At 42.8% G+C, this 21,375-nt stretch overlaps 1 protein-coding gene across 1 annotated transcript in view; it reads right to left on the bottom strand.

Moving 5' to 3' along the window:
- Positions 1-20,452, bottom strand: part of LOC134359840 (ral guanine nucleotide dissociation stimulator-like) — a 157,569-nt gene extending 137,117 nt beyond the window's left edge. The window contains exon 1 of the mRNA XM_063073568.1: positions 19,769-20,452. Coding sequence (XP_062929638.1) covers positions 19,769-19,789 — 21 coding nt within the window. The 5' untranslated portion in view covers positions 19,790-20,452. The remainder of the gene's footprint in view (positions 1-19,768) is intronic.
- Positions 20,453-21,375: the final 923 nt, after the last annotated feature.

The raw sequence follows: 21,375 nt of genomic DNA, 5'->3' as shown, positions 1-21,375 counted from the left end.
AACTGGCAAAGTGCCAAGGGAGGGTGGATAGAATAAAGAGAATTATTGCATTGGTTAATGCATTAATGAGGGAAGAGCGAGACAGAGAGAGCTCAAAAGAAAATAAAAGTTATTAAATGAAGACAGACAAAGAACAAAGGAACGTGAAAGCTGTTCTATACAGGAGTGTAGAAAAGATGCACAAAAGTTCAACCCATACTAGTGGAGAGAGAGAAACTGGGTCAATGTTACAAATGATGAGATGCTGCTGAACTGACTAATTCTGATATATTCTAGGAAAGAGACTGAATTGTAGAATTTATATTTTGGGTCTGGAAGGTTGCAAAGTGTCAATCAGAAAATGAGGTACAGTTCCTCAGGCTTATGCTGAACCTTGTATAGCAGAGTAGGAGATCACGGGTAAGATGAGACAGAGTGGGTGTCGAATGGAGAACTAAAGTAGCAAGCAACAGGAAGCTCAAGGTACCCAAGATAGTAACCCAATCTGCATTTTGGCGTTGCAGTATGGGGAAAATTCCCCTTGTGAAGATCAAATTCTGTAAATCAGATTGGAAGAAGTGCAAACAAATCACTGGAGACAAAAGGACGTGTTCTACCTCCTGCTGTTGCATAGAATAGTGTCATAGATGAGTTGTGGTAGGTGGGGATAGAAGAACAAACCAGAGAACCATGAAGAAAACAGTTCCTTTGAAACGATGAAAGGAGTGAAGAGGAAAAAGTGTCTGGTGGCGGAACCTTGATGAAGACAGTTGAAATTGGAAGAAGCTTCTATAGATGTAAATAAAGGCTGGTGGGATGGAAGGTGCTGACTAGGGAAAGTCAACTCTTGCTCAATTCTGGAAGAAAGCAAGTGAGGCAGAGGTGTGGGGAATAACTGAGTTACAGTCAAGGGTTCTGTCATCTATGGTAGAACTTATTCCTCAGATCTCCTTTAAATTTCTCCCCTCTCACCTTAAACTTGTGCCCTCTAGTTTTAAACTTCCCTGTCTTGGTGGGGGGGGGGAGTAAAAAAGATTCTATCTAAACCATCTATGACCCTTCTAAATTTTGTACACCTGTATAAAGTCACCCCTGAGCCTTCTGCTTTTCTGTGAGAATAAACCCAGCCTATCCTTGTAACCACAATGTTTTTACACTAGGCAGCGTAGGAGGAAGTGAAAGTATATGTGGGCTTTTAATGGATGTTTGTCTTTGACAGAAATATTAACTTTGTTTCTCTTCTCAGAGACGCTGCCTGACCTACCAATTGCTCTTCTTACATACATGAAGTATTAGCAATGTGTGGAGAGATCGATGGAGAAAGACAGAGAGCAGCTTGGGTACCATAATTCCTTCCATCTCTCTCTCTCTCCCCCCGTCATTCCCTTTAAGACCCACTATAAAACCCGTCTCCTACCTCACCTGTTCTAATATTTCTTTCCCATCAATTTTTGTCTGAAAATGTTTCTGGTAATTGCCTCTGCCCATTTCACAATATTAATGATACCTTATAAATTCAGGTAACTCATAGAACTATGAACAGTATGACTGTTCACCTGTGAAAGGGTTACTATGGGAACAGGTGGAGGCCATTCAATTCCTTGAGGCTTTCCCACCACTCAGTGAGATCACTCCTGATCAGAATACCAATTCCAATTAAATGAACTGGTTCAATTTCACAGAACAATTACAGACCAACAGACCATCACCCTGGGGATTAATATTTGTTCACTGAGCAAGCGCCCTGATGCTTTATGTGGAAGACAGTTACAGATTGCAACTTTGTACTTTCCCTTCTTAACAGCTGGGCTCTGACATTAAGTTGCTCTAGATTTTCCTAAAGGTCCCTTTTAATCTATTCTACAAAAGCCTCAAAGTTGAAAAATTCTGGGGCCAGAAGGACTAGCTAACCTAATCCGTTAAGCAGTAGACATAGGAATAGAAAGAAAATTTATCAAATTGTTCCTCAGCCTGCTCTACCATTCAATATGATTTTGGCTAATTTAGATTTTTTTTTGCCGTGTGCGTCTGCGTTGTTGGCGGGACAGTGTCTTTTTTCCATGCCGTTACAAGGCGCGGAGCGGGAGAGAGACTGTGTGGCATGTCACTCCTCACACAGATATTTTCGCAGTATTTTCCCCTTATTTAACGAGGTCGAGTTGCGATCTTGACACTCAAACCGGTACGGATGGAAAGCATACTCGGGAGCGGCTCCGACTGGATTCGAACCCGGGAACCTTCCTTCCCGAGTGCAGCGCTGGTGTCATGGCACCACCAGCCAGCCGGGCTAATTTAGGTCTAAAGGTTAAAAGGTCAAGTTTAATGTCAGAGAAATGTATACAATATACACCCTGAAATGCTTTTTCCTCGCAAAACATCCACGAAAACAGAAGTTAAACATGAGAACCAAGTTGCCCCCCCCAGCTCCCCCCTCCCATTGTAAGCGGCAGCGAGCAAACAATCCCCCCTCCCCCCACCAGCAAAAAAAAAGCAAGTATTGTTACCAACTCCCAATAACTCCCAATTCCTCATAGACCAAAAAGTTTCCTCAGCCATGATTAATATTCAATGATTCTGCCTCCGCAACTTTCTATGGCAGGAAGAAATTAGCAGCAATTTACACTCAAAAAGAAGAAATAAATACCTTCTTGTTCCCATATTAAATTGGCAACACCTTATTTTAAAACTGTTTTTGATTCCTAAATGAGGGTTAACATCCTCTGAGCATTCACAGACTAAAGACATTTCAGAATTTTACATTTCAGTAAGGTAAAAGTTCATTCTGGCTTTCCATCCTTCCTACCAAAGAGTAGGTGTTCTCACAGTCTGACATTAATTTCAATCCATTTTTGTTCACTTAACGGTATCCTTGTAGACTTCGTCCTCCATACATGATGTCCTCCACTTGTCTTTGCATGTCATTTTAAGGCAATAATACATTCAGTCACATAATTATGATCCAAGTCATTAACATGGATTCTCAATAGTTGGGGCTCCAGTCTCCACTAGCTACATGCCAATCTGAAAATGACATGTTTATCCTGATTCTCTTTTCTTGTTTTGCCAATCCTCTAGCCATAATAATATACTACCCCCCCCCCCCAATGTCCTGAGCTCTTGCCTCAACAGTAATCTTCTACATGGTAGGTTATCAAATACTTTCTGGTAATAAGCAGGGTGGATAAAGAGGAATTTTATCTGCCTTGCTTATTATATCCCAAGGAACTTTACTAAGTTCACAGACATGTTTTCTTTCACAAAACCACGCTTTACTCTGCATGATCATATAATGATTTTCTGAATATCCTCAACTACTTTCTTAGTGCTTTGTTATCAAAAGCTCTGGTAACATTACAGTCAATTTCAGCTGATCTCATTCTAAAGCCAATATATACATCCGTCCTGAGGTCAGAACTGCCCACAGTATTCCAGATGTGCTCCAACCAGAGCTTTGCTGGAGCTAAATTTGCTTTTTATTTCAGCCCTTTGACTACAAAGTCTTACATTCCATTCGGAAGGCTGAGGGGAAAATGAGGCTGTGACTGTGACAGAGAAAGGGAAATGGAAACATAATAAAAGGGGAATATGGTGTTTAAATTGTGCCATTCATATCCTATGGACCTCTCAAAATGATTCATAGCACAAGAATTTTGAAGTCTAGTAATACACGAACACACTAGCCAAATTTGCCCAGCAAGTTCCCACAGAAAGGATCAACAAACTGTTCGAAAGGAGAAACCTCGGTAATGATATCTAACTTATAACCATGAGACTGTTTACGGTTACTTCAGCAGACAGTGAGTTATGTGTTTAACACTTCCTCCAGCGCAGGTCATGAGGATCAAACCCAGTGGGCATGGCTCAGTTGCTCATGGACCTTTTGCAGGAACTTGGGTGACACTGAGAACAGAATGTATTTGACAAGGAAGCCTGTCAAATCTCCATTAATTACAGCTGCCTCTTTTTGTTTAAAAGAGTGGGGTATGTGCACAGGAAGATCCCACAAAGACAGTATGACAAATCAGCTCTTCTATTACAGGCTGAGCGAACAATGCCAAGTGCAGTCAGGAGAACCCTGTGCTTTTCCACTCAGCCACCCCTGAGTCAGAGATGCTCTGGTTCAATCATAACAGCTCTACCCATTAACTGCATTGTAGAGCATCAGGGAAAGCCACAATCGTCACTCCCAAGGACAATCTTGTTCTCAATAAGCTAATAAATGGCATTTGGGTACATTTACAAGTAGTTAATTAATTGGCCCAAAAGCCACAGATCGAGCCACAACAAAGCATTTTAATTTTTAAAAAAATCAAATGGTTGTAAAACACATTGAGTTCACTAATTTTTTTTTGAGGAAGAAATCTGCCATCCCTCACCTGATATAGTCTATATGTGACTTCAGACCTACCAGAGTAGTTGACCCTGACTGCCTCAGAGATCATAGGCAATTCAGGATGTATTACCAGTGATCAAAGGTGGTGATGAATCAGCCTCTCGGAGGGAGATTGAAAATCTGGTGAATGGTGCCACAACTACCACCTCTCACTCAATGTCACCAAAACCAAACAGCTGATTATTAATTACTAGAGGAGGAAACTGAAGGTCCTTGAGGCAGTCGTCATCAGGGGAATGTGAGGTGGAGAGGGTCAGCAGCTTTAAGTTCCTCCCTGTTGTCATTTCAGGAGACCTGCGGAGTCCAGCAGGTAAGTGCGCCATTACAAAGAAGGCACAGAAGTGCCTTTCCTTTCTTAGAACCTTGCGAAGATGCGGCACGTCATCTAAAACTTTGACAAACCTATATACTGTAGGTGTGTGGTGGAGAGTATACCCAATAGTTGCATCACAGTCTGGTATGGAAACACCAATGCCCTTGAATGGAAAAGCCTGCAAAAAGTAGCAGATACTGCCCAGTCCATCACAGGGAAGGTCCTCCCTACCACTGAACTCATGTACAAGGACTGTTGTTGCAAGACAGCAGAATTCGTCACCAGGGACCCTCATCCAGGCCATGCTTTCTTCTTGCTCCTACAAACCAGGAGGAGGTACCGGAGCCTCAGGGCCCACACCACCAGTTTAAAGGAACAGTTATTACCCCTCAGCCATCAGATTCTTGAACCAGAGGGGTTAACTTCACTCATTCCAACACAGGTTCCCACAGCCTATGGACTCACTTTCAAGGACTCTTTATCTCATGTCCTTGATATTTATTGCTTATTTATTTATTTATTAATTATTATTTTGGGTGTTTATTTTTCTTTTTTGTATTTACACAGCTTGTTGTCTTTTGCACATTGGTAGTTTGTCTTCTATGCAGGTTTCCATTGATTCTCTTGTTTCTCTTTGTATTTAGTGTGAATGCCTACAAGAAAGTGAATGTCAAGGTTCTGCAACGTGACATACGTGTACACCAATAATAAAATTATTTTGAACCTTAATTGATGGGCTGGGAATATATAAAATAAACGCCATTACTCTTGGAATGCCTTCTAAATCATTGGGGTTTCAGGATTTGTCCCTTTGACAAACCAACTGCTGCCCACTGCTGGATACCTTGTGTATTACAACAGTGACACCATCACAAGAAGCACATCAGTGGCTGGGAACTTGATGTCCCAAAGTTAAGAATGGTGCTTTGGAAATCCAACATTTATTTTAGAGGCCTGGGTACACGGATTGACCCGGATTGACCTTTTAAGCTAATGTTAAGGAAGTAGGAAGAAAACACTCGGCTGTCCATCCCTTCCAAAAATGTATGAGTACAAATGGTTTTGCATCACAAATACGTAGATAGTGATTAGCAGTGGGCCCAGCATTCTGATAAAGTCCTTATAAAACACTATGACACACAAGAAACCGCCTTATTCTACAGCACCTCAAAGTAGTGAGTAAGCTGTTTGCAGATTGTCATCAAAATGATTACAGAAGATGATATCAGAAGGTATTTTAGAAAAGTGTTTTAGGACGGAATCATAACATGATTCAGCACAGGAGCAATCAAATCCCCCATCAATTCACTTTCAAAGAGCTATCCAATTAGCCCCACCTTTCTGCTTGCTACGTGGTTCTATCATCACCAACTCTTTCAGCAATGCTTTCCAGATCAAAATAGATCATAGAGTTAAAAAATCCTCATCATCTTCCATTTCTTTTGCCAATCATTTAAAACTATGTCCTCTGGTTACGGACCTTTTATAGACGAAAGAATTTCATCAAAACCCATCATGTTTCCTCACAATCTTGAGGGTTGGACTGGTTTAGGATGTAGTTTAAGCTTGAATGATTATGGTTTTGTTCTTTTATTACCTTATCAATAGATTTCGGACAGCATCTTGGAAGCAGTCAAATGACCAGTCTGTTCATTCCCAGAATGAGAGTTCCCTTTTGCATGAGCATGATCTTGCTCAGCTGAGTTCTAATTCAAGAAGTCATCCCAATTTTGACAGTATCCAACATACTAACTGTCCTTTCTATAACTCTTAACCCTTCTTCAAAGTATGTATACATGATACAATCTTGAGACTCATCGCCTTACAGGCAGCCACACAAGAAACCCAAAAGAACCCATTAAAAAAAAGAGACTGACAAACTCCCAAGGTGCGGAGAGAGTGGAAAAAAAAACTCATAGTGCAAGCAAATAGCATTCAGAATGCAAATGAGTTCTCAGACACGAAGCCCAGCGCTGGCCCACAGCCTCAGTTCAGCACCTAGTGGAGTAAACGTCACAGAACCAGAGTAGGCTCTCGGCCTCAGCACAGCAAAGAGCATAGTAAATATCATGGATCAGCAAGCACAACCGCCCAACCCTTGCCTCTTGTCCTGGCCCGACACCCTGCCATTTCAATCCATCTGGCTTGGTGATTAAATCGTACAACCATTGGGTAGCTCCTCCCTGCAAGACCTGGGCTCTGTTTCATTGATATACTCTGGGCCTGGACTCCACCACCACATTTTGGCCCCGAGCCTGATGTTTCCAAATCGGCCCAGAGCTTAGATCGATCAAACCTCGCTCCCCGTTTAGGTGGGCAGACCTCGAATCTACTTCTCCCATGCTCCAACTTCTCTCTGCTCCGCTTGCCTTGATTCCATCTCAAACATGCTTCGACCTGACTCTGGCTTCACCTTGCACCCACACACTTTGACCCTCGACTCGGCCTTGCTTTTGTTCTCCTCTTCGTTGTTCATGGTGATTGTTTACCATAATTTAAAAAAAAAACAGATTTAGTGTTAATAATAAAGTACTTAGTTGTATTTCTTGTTTTGGGAACCACCAGTAAGTTGTCACTTGTCCTCAGCAGTGCCATCTTAAACCAGAAGTTCACAGCTACTCCTTAAAAATGATTTCTTTGACCAAAGTTTTTTTTCCTTCTTGCCTTATTGTTTTTATGGGATTTGGCTAAAGGGGAATACATGTTCAAATTGTTGAGATGTGAGCGAAGAAAGAAAAGGCAAGATGGTGCCATGCTAGTTCTTCTGTTGTTAGGTCTGTTTTGGAGTCTCCCCATCACTGATAGTGAAAGTTGCACAAAGTGAAAACTTCAGTTGGACAGCATGGTCAGGTTCCCCTGTGAATTGCTGTGCTGAGACTGATAGGCATTGCAGTTACCGTGCAATCCCCTATCGATGTGCGGCAAGTTCTTATAATTGTCAACATGTAGATCAGCAAGTGTAATCTGCGCAGGCAGCTCTGAAAGGAACCACAATACAAGCGGCACTCTTAACACTGGAGAGTACAGTTGGATGAATGAACACCACACCGAAGTTAGGGCTGGGGGCACGGTGCCCAGAAATGCCAGTGAAATTCAAACTTCATCCATAATGAGATTTCTAATGAACAGTGCCACCCGCAGAACATTCTTTACACATGAAGGGCTATAGGTTGGTTCTCCTCACCGGCCGTTTCTGTAAGAACACTAGTGCAGTCTCTGAATACCTGCACACAGGAGATCCTTACAATGCAGGCAGTTCCCGGTGGCCTTCCTTCCTGCTCCTGTAGCTGAAGGAAAGATAAATGAAGTCTCACTCCGTGAGGAGAAAGTTTGAACAAACAGCCTCAGACACGAGGAGCATACCAAAACATAGCCAAGGTCATCAACAGCCTGGAATGCTCTTTGGGTTAGGCTGCTATGAGACCATAACCTTGAGTTTCCTTGACAACCAGTTCAGAGAAGTGGGAGACTGTTTGAAGTTACAGCAGGTCACAGATCTCAGCCAGGACAGAGAAAGCCAATTGATCATTGATCTTTACAATATTTTGATTTCAGGGAAAATTGAGTTAGTAAAACCAGATTGTCCTATGAATAAGTAACCATCAATTGTCACACAAGGTCAAAAATCTCACTTTGGATGAAGTGTACATGATGCACCAACACTGATGTAATTTGGAGAAAGTTTTACACCGGAAAACAAGAATGAAGATCAATCAAAAAAGTGCGATGTATCTCAGCTAGAACACTCAGGACGGGTGTAAAATATTGCTCTGATATGCTTGATGCAGTTCTTAACCACATTCCACCACTCCAGAGTCATGTGAGCGAACTCATAGCCCGAGGTTTGTTGTTTTGGGAGCGAATTGATGTCTCCATCTGGTGGGCAGAAGGCAAACTGCACCAAACAAACAAAAATCACACTGTTGCTTAGCAACAGTCGGATTAAGTTTAGAGATAGGAGTGATGAAGGAACTGAGTTCCTAGGAAGAGGGGTGTGTGTGTGTGTGCGTGTGTGTGTGTGTGTGTGTGTGTGTGTGTGTGTGTGTGTGTGTGGCAGAACAAAGCAAAAGTTTGTGCAATATGTTTTGACTTCAACACAGGAACGGGAAAATCCATAGGACAAACATGTTATCTGCTTATTTTCATTGCCCCATCCAGGGTTATGAGTCAGAAGATTGTGGCTTTGTGCCTCATTACACCACTAGATTGCACTGTCAAGCTGAAGCTGCAGGGTCAAGCACAGGATATTTGCCTCTAAGAATCACATCTCGAAGCAGCTCAGTGTACTCACAGCAGCCTGGGGTGTCAGAATCAGATGTATTATTACCGACATGTGACATGAAATTTGTTAACTGTTCTGGGAGAAGTGGCTTGAAAGGATGTAGGGAGGAGGGTAGGCTATTCAACCACTCGTTCCACATGTCCATACTTAAATTATATACAGCATGTCCATTATCTGTCATACCAAGGTGATCAGGGAAATTGTCTTTCAGTCAGATTGGAGTCTGGAGGGGAGAGAAGAATTGAGCTCACTTTCTGCTCCAGCTAAAGTTGAGGAAGAGCCCAGACCAGAGACACCAATCGAACTGCAACCATTTCCCAGAACCTGCCTCAGTTCGGCAGAGGTGTCTGTACAAAATGCCAAGGACAAGTAAAATCAGGATTAGGCTTTCCCAGAGATCCAAGGAGGAGATCGATCAGGGCTGGCTATAGAGAGAGGAAAAGGCAAGTGAAGGCTTTGAAATATGTTCCCTCAGATTGTTTGAATAAAGTGGACCCTAATTCAGCCCTCCTCCCCTCCCCCCACCCCCAAACCTGGTCTGTTCATTACAGGGTCATTTCTGCAGGACAGTCACCCCTGCTTTGCATTGGCCAATTACAGGGCACATTAAACCATGCTGAGACATTACACATTCTCCAGGCCATCCATTTTCCAACATCCCACCCACCCTTACACATTTTCAGCTGGTACCAAGTTCATGGAATATAAGACCCCCAATTCAGAAGGACCTAGATCAGGATTAGAAGCAGGCCACCTTGATGGTTCCCACCTACTGAGGCTCAGAGTCATCACTCATTAAAGCAACACACGTCAAAGTTGCTGGTGAACGCAGCAGGCCAGGCAGCATCTCTTGGGCCGAGACCCTTCATCAGGACTAACTGAAGGAAGAGCTAGTAAGAGCTAGTAACCCAACCTCTGGGGTTTTCCCCCCTCCTCCCCCTTTTCCTTCTCCCTGGGCCTCCTGTCCCATGATCCTCTCATATCCCTTTTGCCAATCACCTGTCCAGCTCTTGGCTCCATCCCTCCCCCTCCTGTCTTCTCCTATCATTTTGGATCTCCCCCTCCCACTTTCATATCTCTTACTAGCTCTTCCTTCAGTTAGTCCTGACGAAGGGTCTCGGCCCGAAACGTCGACTGTGTCTCTTCCTAGAGATGCTGCCTGGCCTGCTGCATTCACCAGCGACTTGTATGTGTGTTGCTTGAAATTCCAGCATCTGCAGAATTCCTCGTGTTTACATCACTCATTAAGCTGACTTTCTAAAGCTTTACATAACAACTGGAAATTATTTAGCACCTTTATCCAAATAAAATGACATGAGTCACGTCGTGGGATCACAGGATCGTGCGACCACAACCTGATCAGGAGGTTGGGGGCGGACAGGGAAATCGAATCTTCAGATTGCTACACAGCCCAGGAGAGCAGCTAGCAGGGCTGGCCTCAGTGATATTTGGTGCTGACTCAAACCACAAGTGTACACACGACTCAGACACAGATGTGCCCTGACAGGTTGAGGCCACATCATCAGGATCTATTTGTGTGTCTGGGAGGTGGGACTTCTGGTTTTCTGTTTCATCTGAAGCAGCTTGAAATAATTTGTCCATTCAGCTAAATGACACAGAACTTTGTTGTTTTGTACAAGTGGCATTCAAACATCATAATAATAATAAAAAAAACTGCAGACAATTGGAAAACTGAAATTAAAAATAAACAAAACACATTCTTCACACTCAGATCAGGCAACATCTGTGGAAAAAGGATCAGACTTTCTCATCAGATGAAGAGCCATCGACTTGAAATGTCAGCTTTCCAAAATGCTGCTCAACTTGTTGAGCACTAACTACATTTTCTAATGACATTCGGACATGTCCTGATTCTAGATACTGATCTTTATCAGCTTTAACAGTGCTGTCTGTGTGTTCTAAGTATTGTTTTTAAATGGAATAAGTAATGTTATACCTGCTGCTGACCTCTATATGGAGATTAGCACGTTCAGTTTGTGTGTTTTCATTCTACTTATTCTGGTCTCTTCCCCATACCAAAGATGAGCTGATTGGTAGATTACTTTGTTAGTATAAATCACCCATATTAGAAATATAGAAAATAGGTGCAGGAGTAGGCCATTCGGCCCTTTGAGCCTGCACCGCCATTCAGTATGATCATGGCTGATCATCCAACTCAGAACCCTGTACCTGCCTTCTCTCCATACCCCCTGATCCCTCTAGCCACAAGGGCCATATCTAACTCCCTCTTAAATATAGCCAATGAACTGGCCTCAACTGTTTCCTGTGGCAGAGAATTCCACAGATTCATCACTCTTTGTGTGAAGAAGTTTTTCCTCATCTCGGTCCCAAAAGGCTTTCCCTTTATCCTCAAACTGTGACTCCTCGTTCTGGACTTCCCCAACATCGGGAACAATCTTCCTGCATCTAGCCTGTCCAATCCCTTTAGGATTTTATTCGTCTCAATAAGATCCCCCCTCAATCTTCCAGATTCCAGTGAGTGTAAGCCAAGTCGATCCAGTCTTTCATCATATGAAAGTCCTGCCATCCCAGGAATCAATATTGTAGGACAATTAGTGAGGAGTTCAGGAGTTCAGGATATATGGGTTATTGGCTGCATGAACGAGAGAATTGAAGGGTTGTGGGAAATAAATGGGAAAACAGGCTTGCTTTGAGAGTCAGCTTCAGCTGCATGGTCTCCAATGCTGTTTCGTAATTTTGTAACTGTGGAAGTAGGAGAGGGCTCATGGATTGGGAAGGACGGGGTGGAGACAGAAGCAGCCCGAACTGGAGGGAGCAAACTCTGGCTTTGTGCATCCAGAGACTGGGATCAGGAGAAGGAGATTTGGCTTCAGGAGTAGGCAAAGGCCGAGATTGGTGCCACGCACAGTTAAGTACTCAGGGTTGAGGGTTGCATTGGGTGAAATTCTGTGTTGCCTTCTCCTTACCAACCCTCACCTTGCTTGGTTTCTTTTGCCTGGCTCGTCTTCATGTAGACTTTCCTCAGACTCAATCTGTGTAACAGTAGCGATGGGGAAGTCAGAATCACTGCTTTTTTTTTTCCTATGGAGAGCACGGTCGATCCCATCAGATCCCTGATGAGGTCTCAAAGAGATCCTACACAGCTCCAAGACCTTGCCACCATCCAATACAGTGCCCTCTTGGTGATGTTCCCAAAATGTTACCATCTAGCAGAATTCCTGAAAACATACTGACACCTGTCTCTGTGACATTCCTGGGAGCTTACTGATTCCTACTTCACCAGCTGTGTTCATGGGAATGTGTGTTCCCAGGAACTTGCTATACCCCTGGCAACATTCCTGTGAGCCTGCTGCCCTTACCTGGGCATGCGGGTGGCTCATTTGGAAGAGAGATGAATACAGGGCTGAAGGTGTTATTTTGAAAGCACACAGTAAACAGAATAAAGTGGATGATCTTGGAGAAGAGTCATGATGCTGTGGGCATCACTGAGCTGTGGCTGAAAGAAGATCATGGCTGGGAGCTTAACACTTAAGGATACTCGTTATATTGAGAAGACAGGCAGGTAGGCAGAGAGGGTAGGGTAGGTCTGTGGGTTAAAAAAGGTGAAATCAAATTCTTAGAAAGAGGTGACCTAGAATCTGAATATATAGATACCTTGTCGGTAGAGTTAAGAAACTTCAAGGTTAAAAAGACCTTGATGGGAGTTATTATATATACAGGCTTCCAAACAGTAGCCCGGATGAGGGCTACAAATTACAATGGAAGATAGAAAAGGCAGGTAAAAGGGCAATGTTACGATAGTCATGGGGGAAAGTTTAATATGCAAGTAGATTGGGAAAATCATGTTGGTGCTGTGTCCCAAGAGAGGGAATTCACAGAATGCCCACAAGATGGCTTTTTAAGAGCAGCTTGTGCTTCAGCCCACTAGGAGAAAGACAATTCTGGATTACATGTGGCATAATGAAACAGGGAGCTTAACGTAAAGGAACCTTGAAAAGGCAGTGATCAAAATATGATAGAATTCTCCCTGCAATTTGAGAGGAAGAAGCTGAAGTCAGATGTATCAGTATTACAGTGGAGTAAAGGGAATTACAGAAGCTTGAGAGAGTTGTCCAAAGTTGATTGAAATTGGACACTAGCAGGGATGATGGCAGAACAACAATGGCTCGAGTATCTGGGAGCAGTTTGGGAGACAGGATAGTACATCCCCAGGAGGAAGGGGAGGTCAGACAAGAGAAGTCAATGTCAGCATTAAAGCAGAAAGGGAGGCAAATAATATAGTCAAAATTAGTGGAAAGTTAAGAGGATTGGAAATCTTTAAAACCAACAAAAGTTAACTAAAAAAAATCAAAAGCCATTGGAGAGAAAAGATGAAATTATGAAGGCAAGATAGTGAATAACACAAGAGGGTACCAAGTTTTTTTTTCAGACTTATAAAGAGAAAAAGAGACATGAAAGTGGATATCGGGCAGGAAAATGATGCTCGAATGGTAGTAATGCTGAGGCTTTATGAGGCATTGGTCAAACTTCACTGAGGATACAGTGAGCAGTTTTAGGCTCCTTATCAAAGAAAGGACATTCTGGCATTGGAGAGATCACAGAGAAGGTACATGAGAATGATTCTGGGAATGAAAGGGTTAATGTGTGAGGAGCATTTGGTGGCTGTAGATCTGTACTGACTGGAGTTCAGAAGATTGAGGGGGGAGTTTCATTAAAACCTATTGAATATTGAAAGGCCTAGACAGAGTGGACCTTGAGTGGATGTTTCCTATAATGGGGGAAGTCTGGGACTAGAGGGCTCAGCCTCAGAATAGAGGGATGTTCCTTTAGAACAGAGATAAGGAGGAATTTCCTTAGCCAGTTGGTGGTGAATCTGTGGAATCCAATGACAGCTATGGAGGCCAAGTCAATGGGTACACTTAAAGTGCAGATTGATAGCATGGGTGCCAAAGGTTGCTGGGATAAGGCAGGAGAATGGGGTTGAGAGGGGTACCTAATCAACCATGAAGGAATAGTGGAACAAACTCGATGGGTTGAATGGCCCAATTCTGCTCATCTGTCTTATGGTGTTCATTCAGTTCCAGCTGATACAACGTAGTGCCAGAGAACAATCCATGCAATCACCAGTAGTTGACTGCAGTTCCTAAAGGCTCCTGCTCAGATCAGTGTGCTCATTGATTCCCCACCCTAGGTTCAGGAACTCCTCCCCACAGCCACAGCTATCTGTGACTGCTATTAAAAACTGCTGCCACATCAGCTGGAAGTTGGCATGTCTAATCTCATTATCAAAACATACTGCTAACAGCAGATACACTCCTTACATTGCACCTTTTAAGACAATAAGCAGTGGAACCTGATTCAATCTGTAGCAGCCTGACAAAGTGTAATTAAGCAGTAACTTGATACATCAAGCTCAAAGTTAAGGTTATTATTCTTTTTCATGGAGCCAGTCGTAGGGACATATGTAAGCAGGACCTTTGACACAGATCATCAAGCATCCATTTATACTAGTCCTAAACTAATCCCACTTTTGTTCTTCCCACGTCTCATAAATTCTGTTACTCACTATAAGCAACTTCCACAAAATGTCAGAGGAACTCAGCAGGCCAGGCAGCATCTATGGAAAAAAGTACAGATGACGTTTCGGGCCGAGACCCTTCTGCAGGACCCAGTGTGCAGTCAATGTACGACCCCCTTTATCTTTGGGAGGTGGGAGGAAACTGGAGCATTCGCAGAAAACTCACCGAGTCACAATGTGCGAGTTTCACACAGACAGCATTAGAGGCAAGAGTAGAACCCAGGTCACTGGAGCTGTGTTGCAGTGAGTACTGGCTGTGCCATGATCCTGTCAATTCTATAGGGGAGAGGGGAGAGAGAGGGGGTGAGGAGAATGGGGGAGATTTGACTTTGATGTAACATATGAGGAAGACTGCAGGTGAAGCTACAATCTTCAACAGCGATATTCTTGATGTCCTGATGAAGGGTCTCAACCTGAAACATCGACTGTTTACCCTTTTCCATAGATGCTGCCTGACCTGCTGAGTTCCTCCAACATTTTGTATGTGTTGCTGAGTTTTCCAGCACCTGCAGATCCCTTGTTTGTGATATCCTTGGTGCATTTTTAAAATTGTGACTCAGTAGAGGAAGCTGACAAATGAGAACAGCAGAGGAGCTTGAGACCTTCCAAAGCAACTGCATGGGGCAGAATCTTGTGGCTGAGAACATCAGGTGAAGAGAGGGGGTCAGAGGCAGAACCTTCTGTAAAACTGTGACAGGGGAGTTGGAGGTGGCTCAGACGTGGCTGTGCCCAGAACCATTTGACAGACACGCCACCCAGAAGGGCCCCACACTGGACACCAGAAAGCAGGTCTCCCCAGAGAAGGCAAGGAACACAAGGAGATCAAGATGCTTAACTGACATGGAGAAGATACAGCATCATTTGTGCTTTTTTTTAATTAAAAAAAAAGGAGGTATTGTGTGCCACGGTGTTCCTTGTACCAAATATGGCAGGAGGACGAGATGAATTATTTCACCATGTCAGGATGTTGCAGAAGGTGCATTGCCATTGCACTGTAAGAAAGGCAAGAAATTGACTACAAGATTCCATAAACAGCAAAGTGATCCTCAGCAGATTGGTTGCTTCAGTAAATAGGGGAATACATGTTAGCCAGGCAGGGAGAGGGCCACCCAGCTGACCTGAAGTGAATGGCAATAGTTCAGCTATCATTCTCTGCAATGGACATTAATTTTGGACATCAATTGACACCAACAGTTAAAGTTGCATTGTCCAAATTCATTTTCTCTTCGCAATAGCAGGTCATCACAAACTCTCTCCTGCTCACACTTGCACACAAAGTCCAATTACAATCTCTCATTGTTTTACTTTGCCATTTATTAATATATTAAGGCCCTGCCCTTTATATTTCAGTTTAACAGCACAAATATCATGCCCCACAAGGAAGGCCAATATTTACAATGGGCGTAGGTGTATTATGAGCAAGCCTGGCTTGACGCTAAAGGTGCCCATGCCCAGGAACTGAAGAGATTGTGGTCCGCAATTCCACAGGACAGATGGACTCTAATATACCCATATGCTTTGTTACTGAGGCTCTTTTACTATCAGGCATGTGGCATCTACACCAGGCTCAGGACATACTGTAAAAGCTCTGCTACTGCAGAAAAATTTCAGCTTGGAGCAAGGGATTAAGAAGATCGTGACTGTATTCTGTGAAGGGTTCTGCAAGGAAGAAGTGATTGGAAATTTCAGGGAACCTCAGGATGTATCTGTTGGTGGAAAAAAATATCAACAACGCATCAAAGGAACTGCTCACATCCATCAGGTAAATCATCAAGTGATGTACTTTTGCCTCATGTTTATGCCAGGAACCATGTTGTATCTAAAAGTACAATCTGTGATACTTCCTTCACATGTCAGACTTGTAAGAGCATTCAATAACATACAGGCGATGAGGTTGTATGTCCAGCCATTGACATGGTGTCCTGGTCACTTTCTGTGGTAGGATTGAGAATAGTCAGCTCATTCCCTTTTATATTTAAACCCCAGGAGGAAGTTATACAGACGAGACGAACAACTTGGCTTGCCCTGTCCAGAGGCTGATTTGATTAACTTCACACCTGATAGATCTCAACTCTATAGACAGCTGCAGTCTTACAGTGCTACTCTAACTTCAATGGCACAACTATTGCTGCAAGGCATGGAATCAGTGTTGGCTGCTCTGTGTCCACCACAGGGTTAACTTAAACAATAGTGGTCAGACGTGTCTTCTCAAACTAAAGCTAGGCTTTCTGAGTAAGGGCTATTTAATAATCTCCAAACAGCCTGATCGGATGAACTCCCCACCGAGACCCTACATACCGTAGGGAAACCGTTGCTTTCTTTAATCTACTTCTTGGTTTTCCATTGACAACATTGTAGCTCATCTTTCAGCGAGGACTCACACGGCAGGAGTTACTTGATTAGATAAACATACAAACATGTGGATTGCTCAATCCCTCAAGCTTCCTAGATCATTTAATACGAGTGTGGCTGCTCTAATTGTAAATTCAATTTCACATTCCTGTCTACTCTGAGTAACACTTTACTCTATACAATATTTATCTATGTCCATTGAAATATTCTGCTTCTGCATAACAATTTTCCAAAATGCATATATTTAAAACAACTACCGGTCCACCATCTGATTATCTACAACTAATGTCAACCCTAGCCTAAGAAGGTGAACATACTCCAGACCCACCAAGAACAAAGGAAATGGACTTCAACAGTTAAAAGTGAACAAGTAGTAATGGGTTTGAGTAAATGCTTTGCTTTAACACACAATGAAATGGGAGAAAAACTAAATAACAACTGTTTCATTATCGACAGGGACAGCTGATTGGGTGGGGAGATGCATCTGAAACAGGGTTTAGAGAGGATATAGCTGAATTTGAAAACAAAATATTAAATAAACTGAAAATAATAAAATCCTTGGGTTTGTCAGATTGCAGTTTAGGAGAATCTTGAGTAGTGACAGCAGAGACATGGTTACACTTTTTTAAAAATTGCTAAAGAAAGGTGCAGCATTGAAAGATAATAAATATTTACATATTTAGGAATGAGATAAAAGATGTTAAAGAAACAGCTCACCAATTGGAACAATTGGGCATAGCAATAATAATAGCCTCCTTACTAAATCGTAGTAATGAATAGTTAGTGTGAGTTTTTTCCAGCAATACAGGCGGAATAGCCCCCTTCTAGCCACAGTGTCGGCAACCCACCAAATTAACCGCAGCCTAATCACAGGACAATTTACAATAACCAATAAATCTTCCAACTGGTATGCCTTTGGACTGCAGGATGAAATCCATATGGTCACGGGGAGGACGTACAAACTCCTTACAGTTGACATTGGAACCACATTCCAACACCACAAGCTAAGTCTTGTTTGTTCAACTTCATTCAATTCTTCAAACAAGGAGAGCATATAAAAGTAATTCAGAAGATGAAATTTATCTGGATTTCTATAATGCTTTGATAAAACAGCAAGTAATTTACCTGAATAAGGTCAAGGTTGGGAGTAAACTATAAAAGGGATAGCTGAAGACGAAGAGCAGAGATGGTGGAGATGTGGTCCACAGGATTGGAACTGTACCCACTAGTAATCATATTTTACAATTACAATTTAAACTTAGGAATCAAAAATACGTCTCAATTTGCAGATGGCACCAGATTAGCAGGGCTGATGACAATGAGGCTGCTTTCAATTTTCAAGGTGGAAAAATGAGTGAATTTACAGATTACAGAGTGGTATAAAATAAGGCCTCCAATTACAAGTGGTCTTATTTTAGGATGTTTCCTATATTGGGAGAGTCTAGTACCAGAGGGAACAGCGTCAGAGTACAAGGACATCCGTTAGAACAGGGATGAGGAAGAATTTCTTCTGCAAGAGGGTGGTGAATCTGTGGAATTCATTGGGTATATTTAAACTGGAGGGCGATAGGTTTTTGATTAATAAGGGTATTAAAGGTTATGGGGAGAAGGCTGGAGAATGGGGTTGAGAGGAATAATAAAATCAGACATGGAATGGTGGAGCAGACTCAAATGGAAGTGGCTTAATTCTGCTCCTTATTGTCTTGTTTAAACAAGGAAGGTGGCATCTGGGAATTACAATGGGGAAAAAAAAACTAGAAAAGCAGGTCAACTGGGCCTTTCAAATAAGTGTAGTACTAGGATTTTATTTTCATACAGCGAGACAGACTTTATTCAGGGGATGTCCTTATCAAATTCTACTGGAAACCCAATTAAATGTTTTCTGAATTTTTCATATTTCCCCACTGTTAGATTTTAAATAAGACTTTTGAAACTCAGAAGTTAAACTGAAGCTTGATTTTAATCTCGGTTGCACCTCAGTTGGACCAAGGAATAGATTTGTGGGCACAACACGGAAATGTTAGAAGGGCTCAGGAAAGTTACAGAGTGGACGAGAACAAAAATGGGAGGTTACATCTACTGAACCTGCTTGATATAACGTCCAATGAGAAGTGAAGCCTGACGTACCAATAAAATAAAATAAAGTTTTGGGCACATACACTTAGGGGGAAAGAGCAAAAGGCTGTCAATATAAATGGAAAAAGAAAACAATAAAATCGGAATTCAGAAGAAACTTCCGATTGCGAAGAGAAAGTGATTTGTGAATGCGTGTGGGTGGGGACAGGTATAGAGAGCTATTAAGGATAGGAGGGAGGCTTGAATAAAGTATGACTACCGGCGCTATCTGCTTGTGCTTACATTCAAATGAATTCCACGCCTATACTCCAGATTACAGCCAAAACGACTCTGTGCATGGAGTTCATTCAGAGCCAACGTTACCATTGCGAGCGATAAAGAGATGCCGCCGTGCTCCCGAGTTTTAAGAACTGCCACTTGATGAAACAGCCGCGACTGTGCTCATTAGCATTACATCATGCAAAATCTTTCGTCACGATTGCAGAGTGGGCGGCGCTCAGCAACAAACACGGAGGCTTTGATTTTGTTTTTCATTCTCGGCTTCGGAGGGTTGTTTCTCGGACTTGTACCATGAAGGAGTAGGGAAGCAAACCAGTCGGGCTTTTTATTTGTGCATCCGTTTACGGAAACACGGCTACAAATACTAATTATAATTAAATACATTAATTACTGAAACGATAAAAGAGCTGACACTTGAAACCAGTTGTTTAGCACCGTCCACTAACATCACTTGTAAACAAACCTCCCCACTCTGGGTGTGATTTCCAGCCTCTGGACGCAGTGGGAACCGGGGAAGACCGGTGATCACCTTACCTGGGCATTCCACCTCATCATCTCCGAATCATAGTCTCTCCAGGGTCCCTCTGCAGCCCTCTGTCTCCCCAGCGCTGAACGATTGGGACCCACGGTCTCTGTGTGGGATGCTGGTCCTACAGGCTCTTCCCCCGCTTTGTCTTCCCTGCCTTTTCCATCCTGGGCGAAATTACTTCTGTCCCAGGAATGAAGCAGGCACCTACAATAATGAATGCAAGCCACGAGTTATCTAGCGCCAGTGCAATGTATCTTTAAAACGAGCGGAATAAGCCGACAATTTCAGTTTGTCAACTGAGGAAGGTCGGGCGGAGAAATCCAGCCTTCAGGAACAATTTCCTAAGTCATTAAAAGGGACAAGAAAGAGGAGGCGATTAAAAATGGATGCGCTAATAACCCAATACGGATAAATCCAAAGGAATGGTAATCTGTTGTACAAATGAGTGCGGGCCCCTTCCCCGTTTCATCGAGGGTTGCCCCCTAGTTTCGGCGTTGTTCTCTCCCTCTGCCTGACGCGTCGAGTTTCTTCAAAGGCTCTTGTATATATTTTTTGCTCTCTCTCCCTCTCCCGCAGGTACAGCGATGCTCTGTAATGTTTCACCATTCACATTGCAAATTCTCGGCGTCCTCGGTTTCAGATTAAATTCGCAGAGGCTCCTTCACATCCCTCCCCCTCTCAATCCCTCCGACCATCACATAATCTCCCTCCTCTTGCTCCTGTTTTGTTTTAACAATACAAAATAATCCCACGTCGGTTGACGCCGAACAAGCGCATCACAGTTCTCCCGTGGGGAGGGGAGTAGCAAAACGAATCAAGGCACAACCGCTCCTCTAATCCTTAAAGTAAACATTTCATCCGATGTAATGTCTTTGTTTGTACTCTCTCGCCATTAACACTATTAATAGATGTAATCTGCTACTGGCCACTCAACCTTACTAATAAATTAATGTTGTGTGTCTCTCTTGTATCTCAAATTAATACTGGGCTCTAATGGATTTAGAGGAAGATAATTCAAGTAGTCCCGATTCTAAAAACCAGGAACTGTTCACTCTCTGACTCAATAAAAATATACTTGTATGTAATTTCTCCCAGATCCAACCTCAATGTGTCCAAATATTCCTTGGGTCCCACAGTTCCAAAGCCAATCAACACTCTTCATGTGTGGGCAAACTGTGAGTATCAGCTGCTATTAGACAATGAGGGCATCGCAGGCAGCATTGGATTTGTCTCTCCAGTCCATTAGCTATTAACCATATGTAGCCAATTCAGAAACTAGATGTGGTTAATTGCACTGTTAATGTGTAATAGCCATGTGATCTCAATACCGGCGTCCCCATCGTGTATGCCTGTGGAGCTTAATCATGTTGTGCGCTGGTTGGTAAAATGGGAAAGCAGAGAATGTAATTGCATTCATGATCATGGTGAATGTACGATTTCCATGGTTACTGAATAGTAATGGTTGCAATTTCAAATATGCACTCGGAGCATTTTAACCACATTTTATTAAGGGGATTGCTGCTGAAATTAGCCCTGTAAAAAGTATTGTCATATTTGATATTCACTTACTGGATATGGGCTTCATTGTTGAGCCCTCAATTTAGAACCCATC

This window comes from Mobula hypostoma, chromosome 21 (assembly GCF_963921235.1).
Source record: "Mobula hypostoma chromosome 21, sMobHyp1.1, whole genome shotgun sequence".
Classification (NCBI taxonomy): Eukaryota; Metazoa; Chordata; class Chondrichthyes; order Myliobatiformes; family Myliobatidae; genus Mobula; species Mobula hypostoma.
Note: the sequence above shows the minus strand (reverse complement) of the source record. Positions and strands in the feature narration are given on the sequence as shown.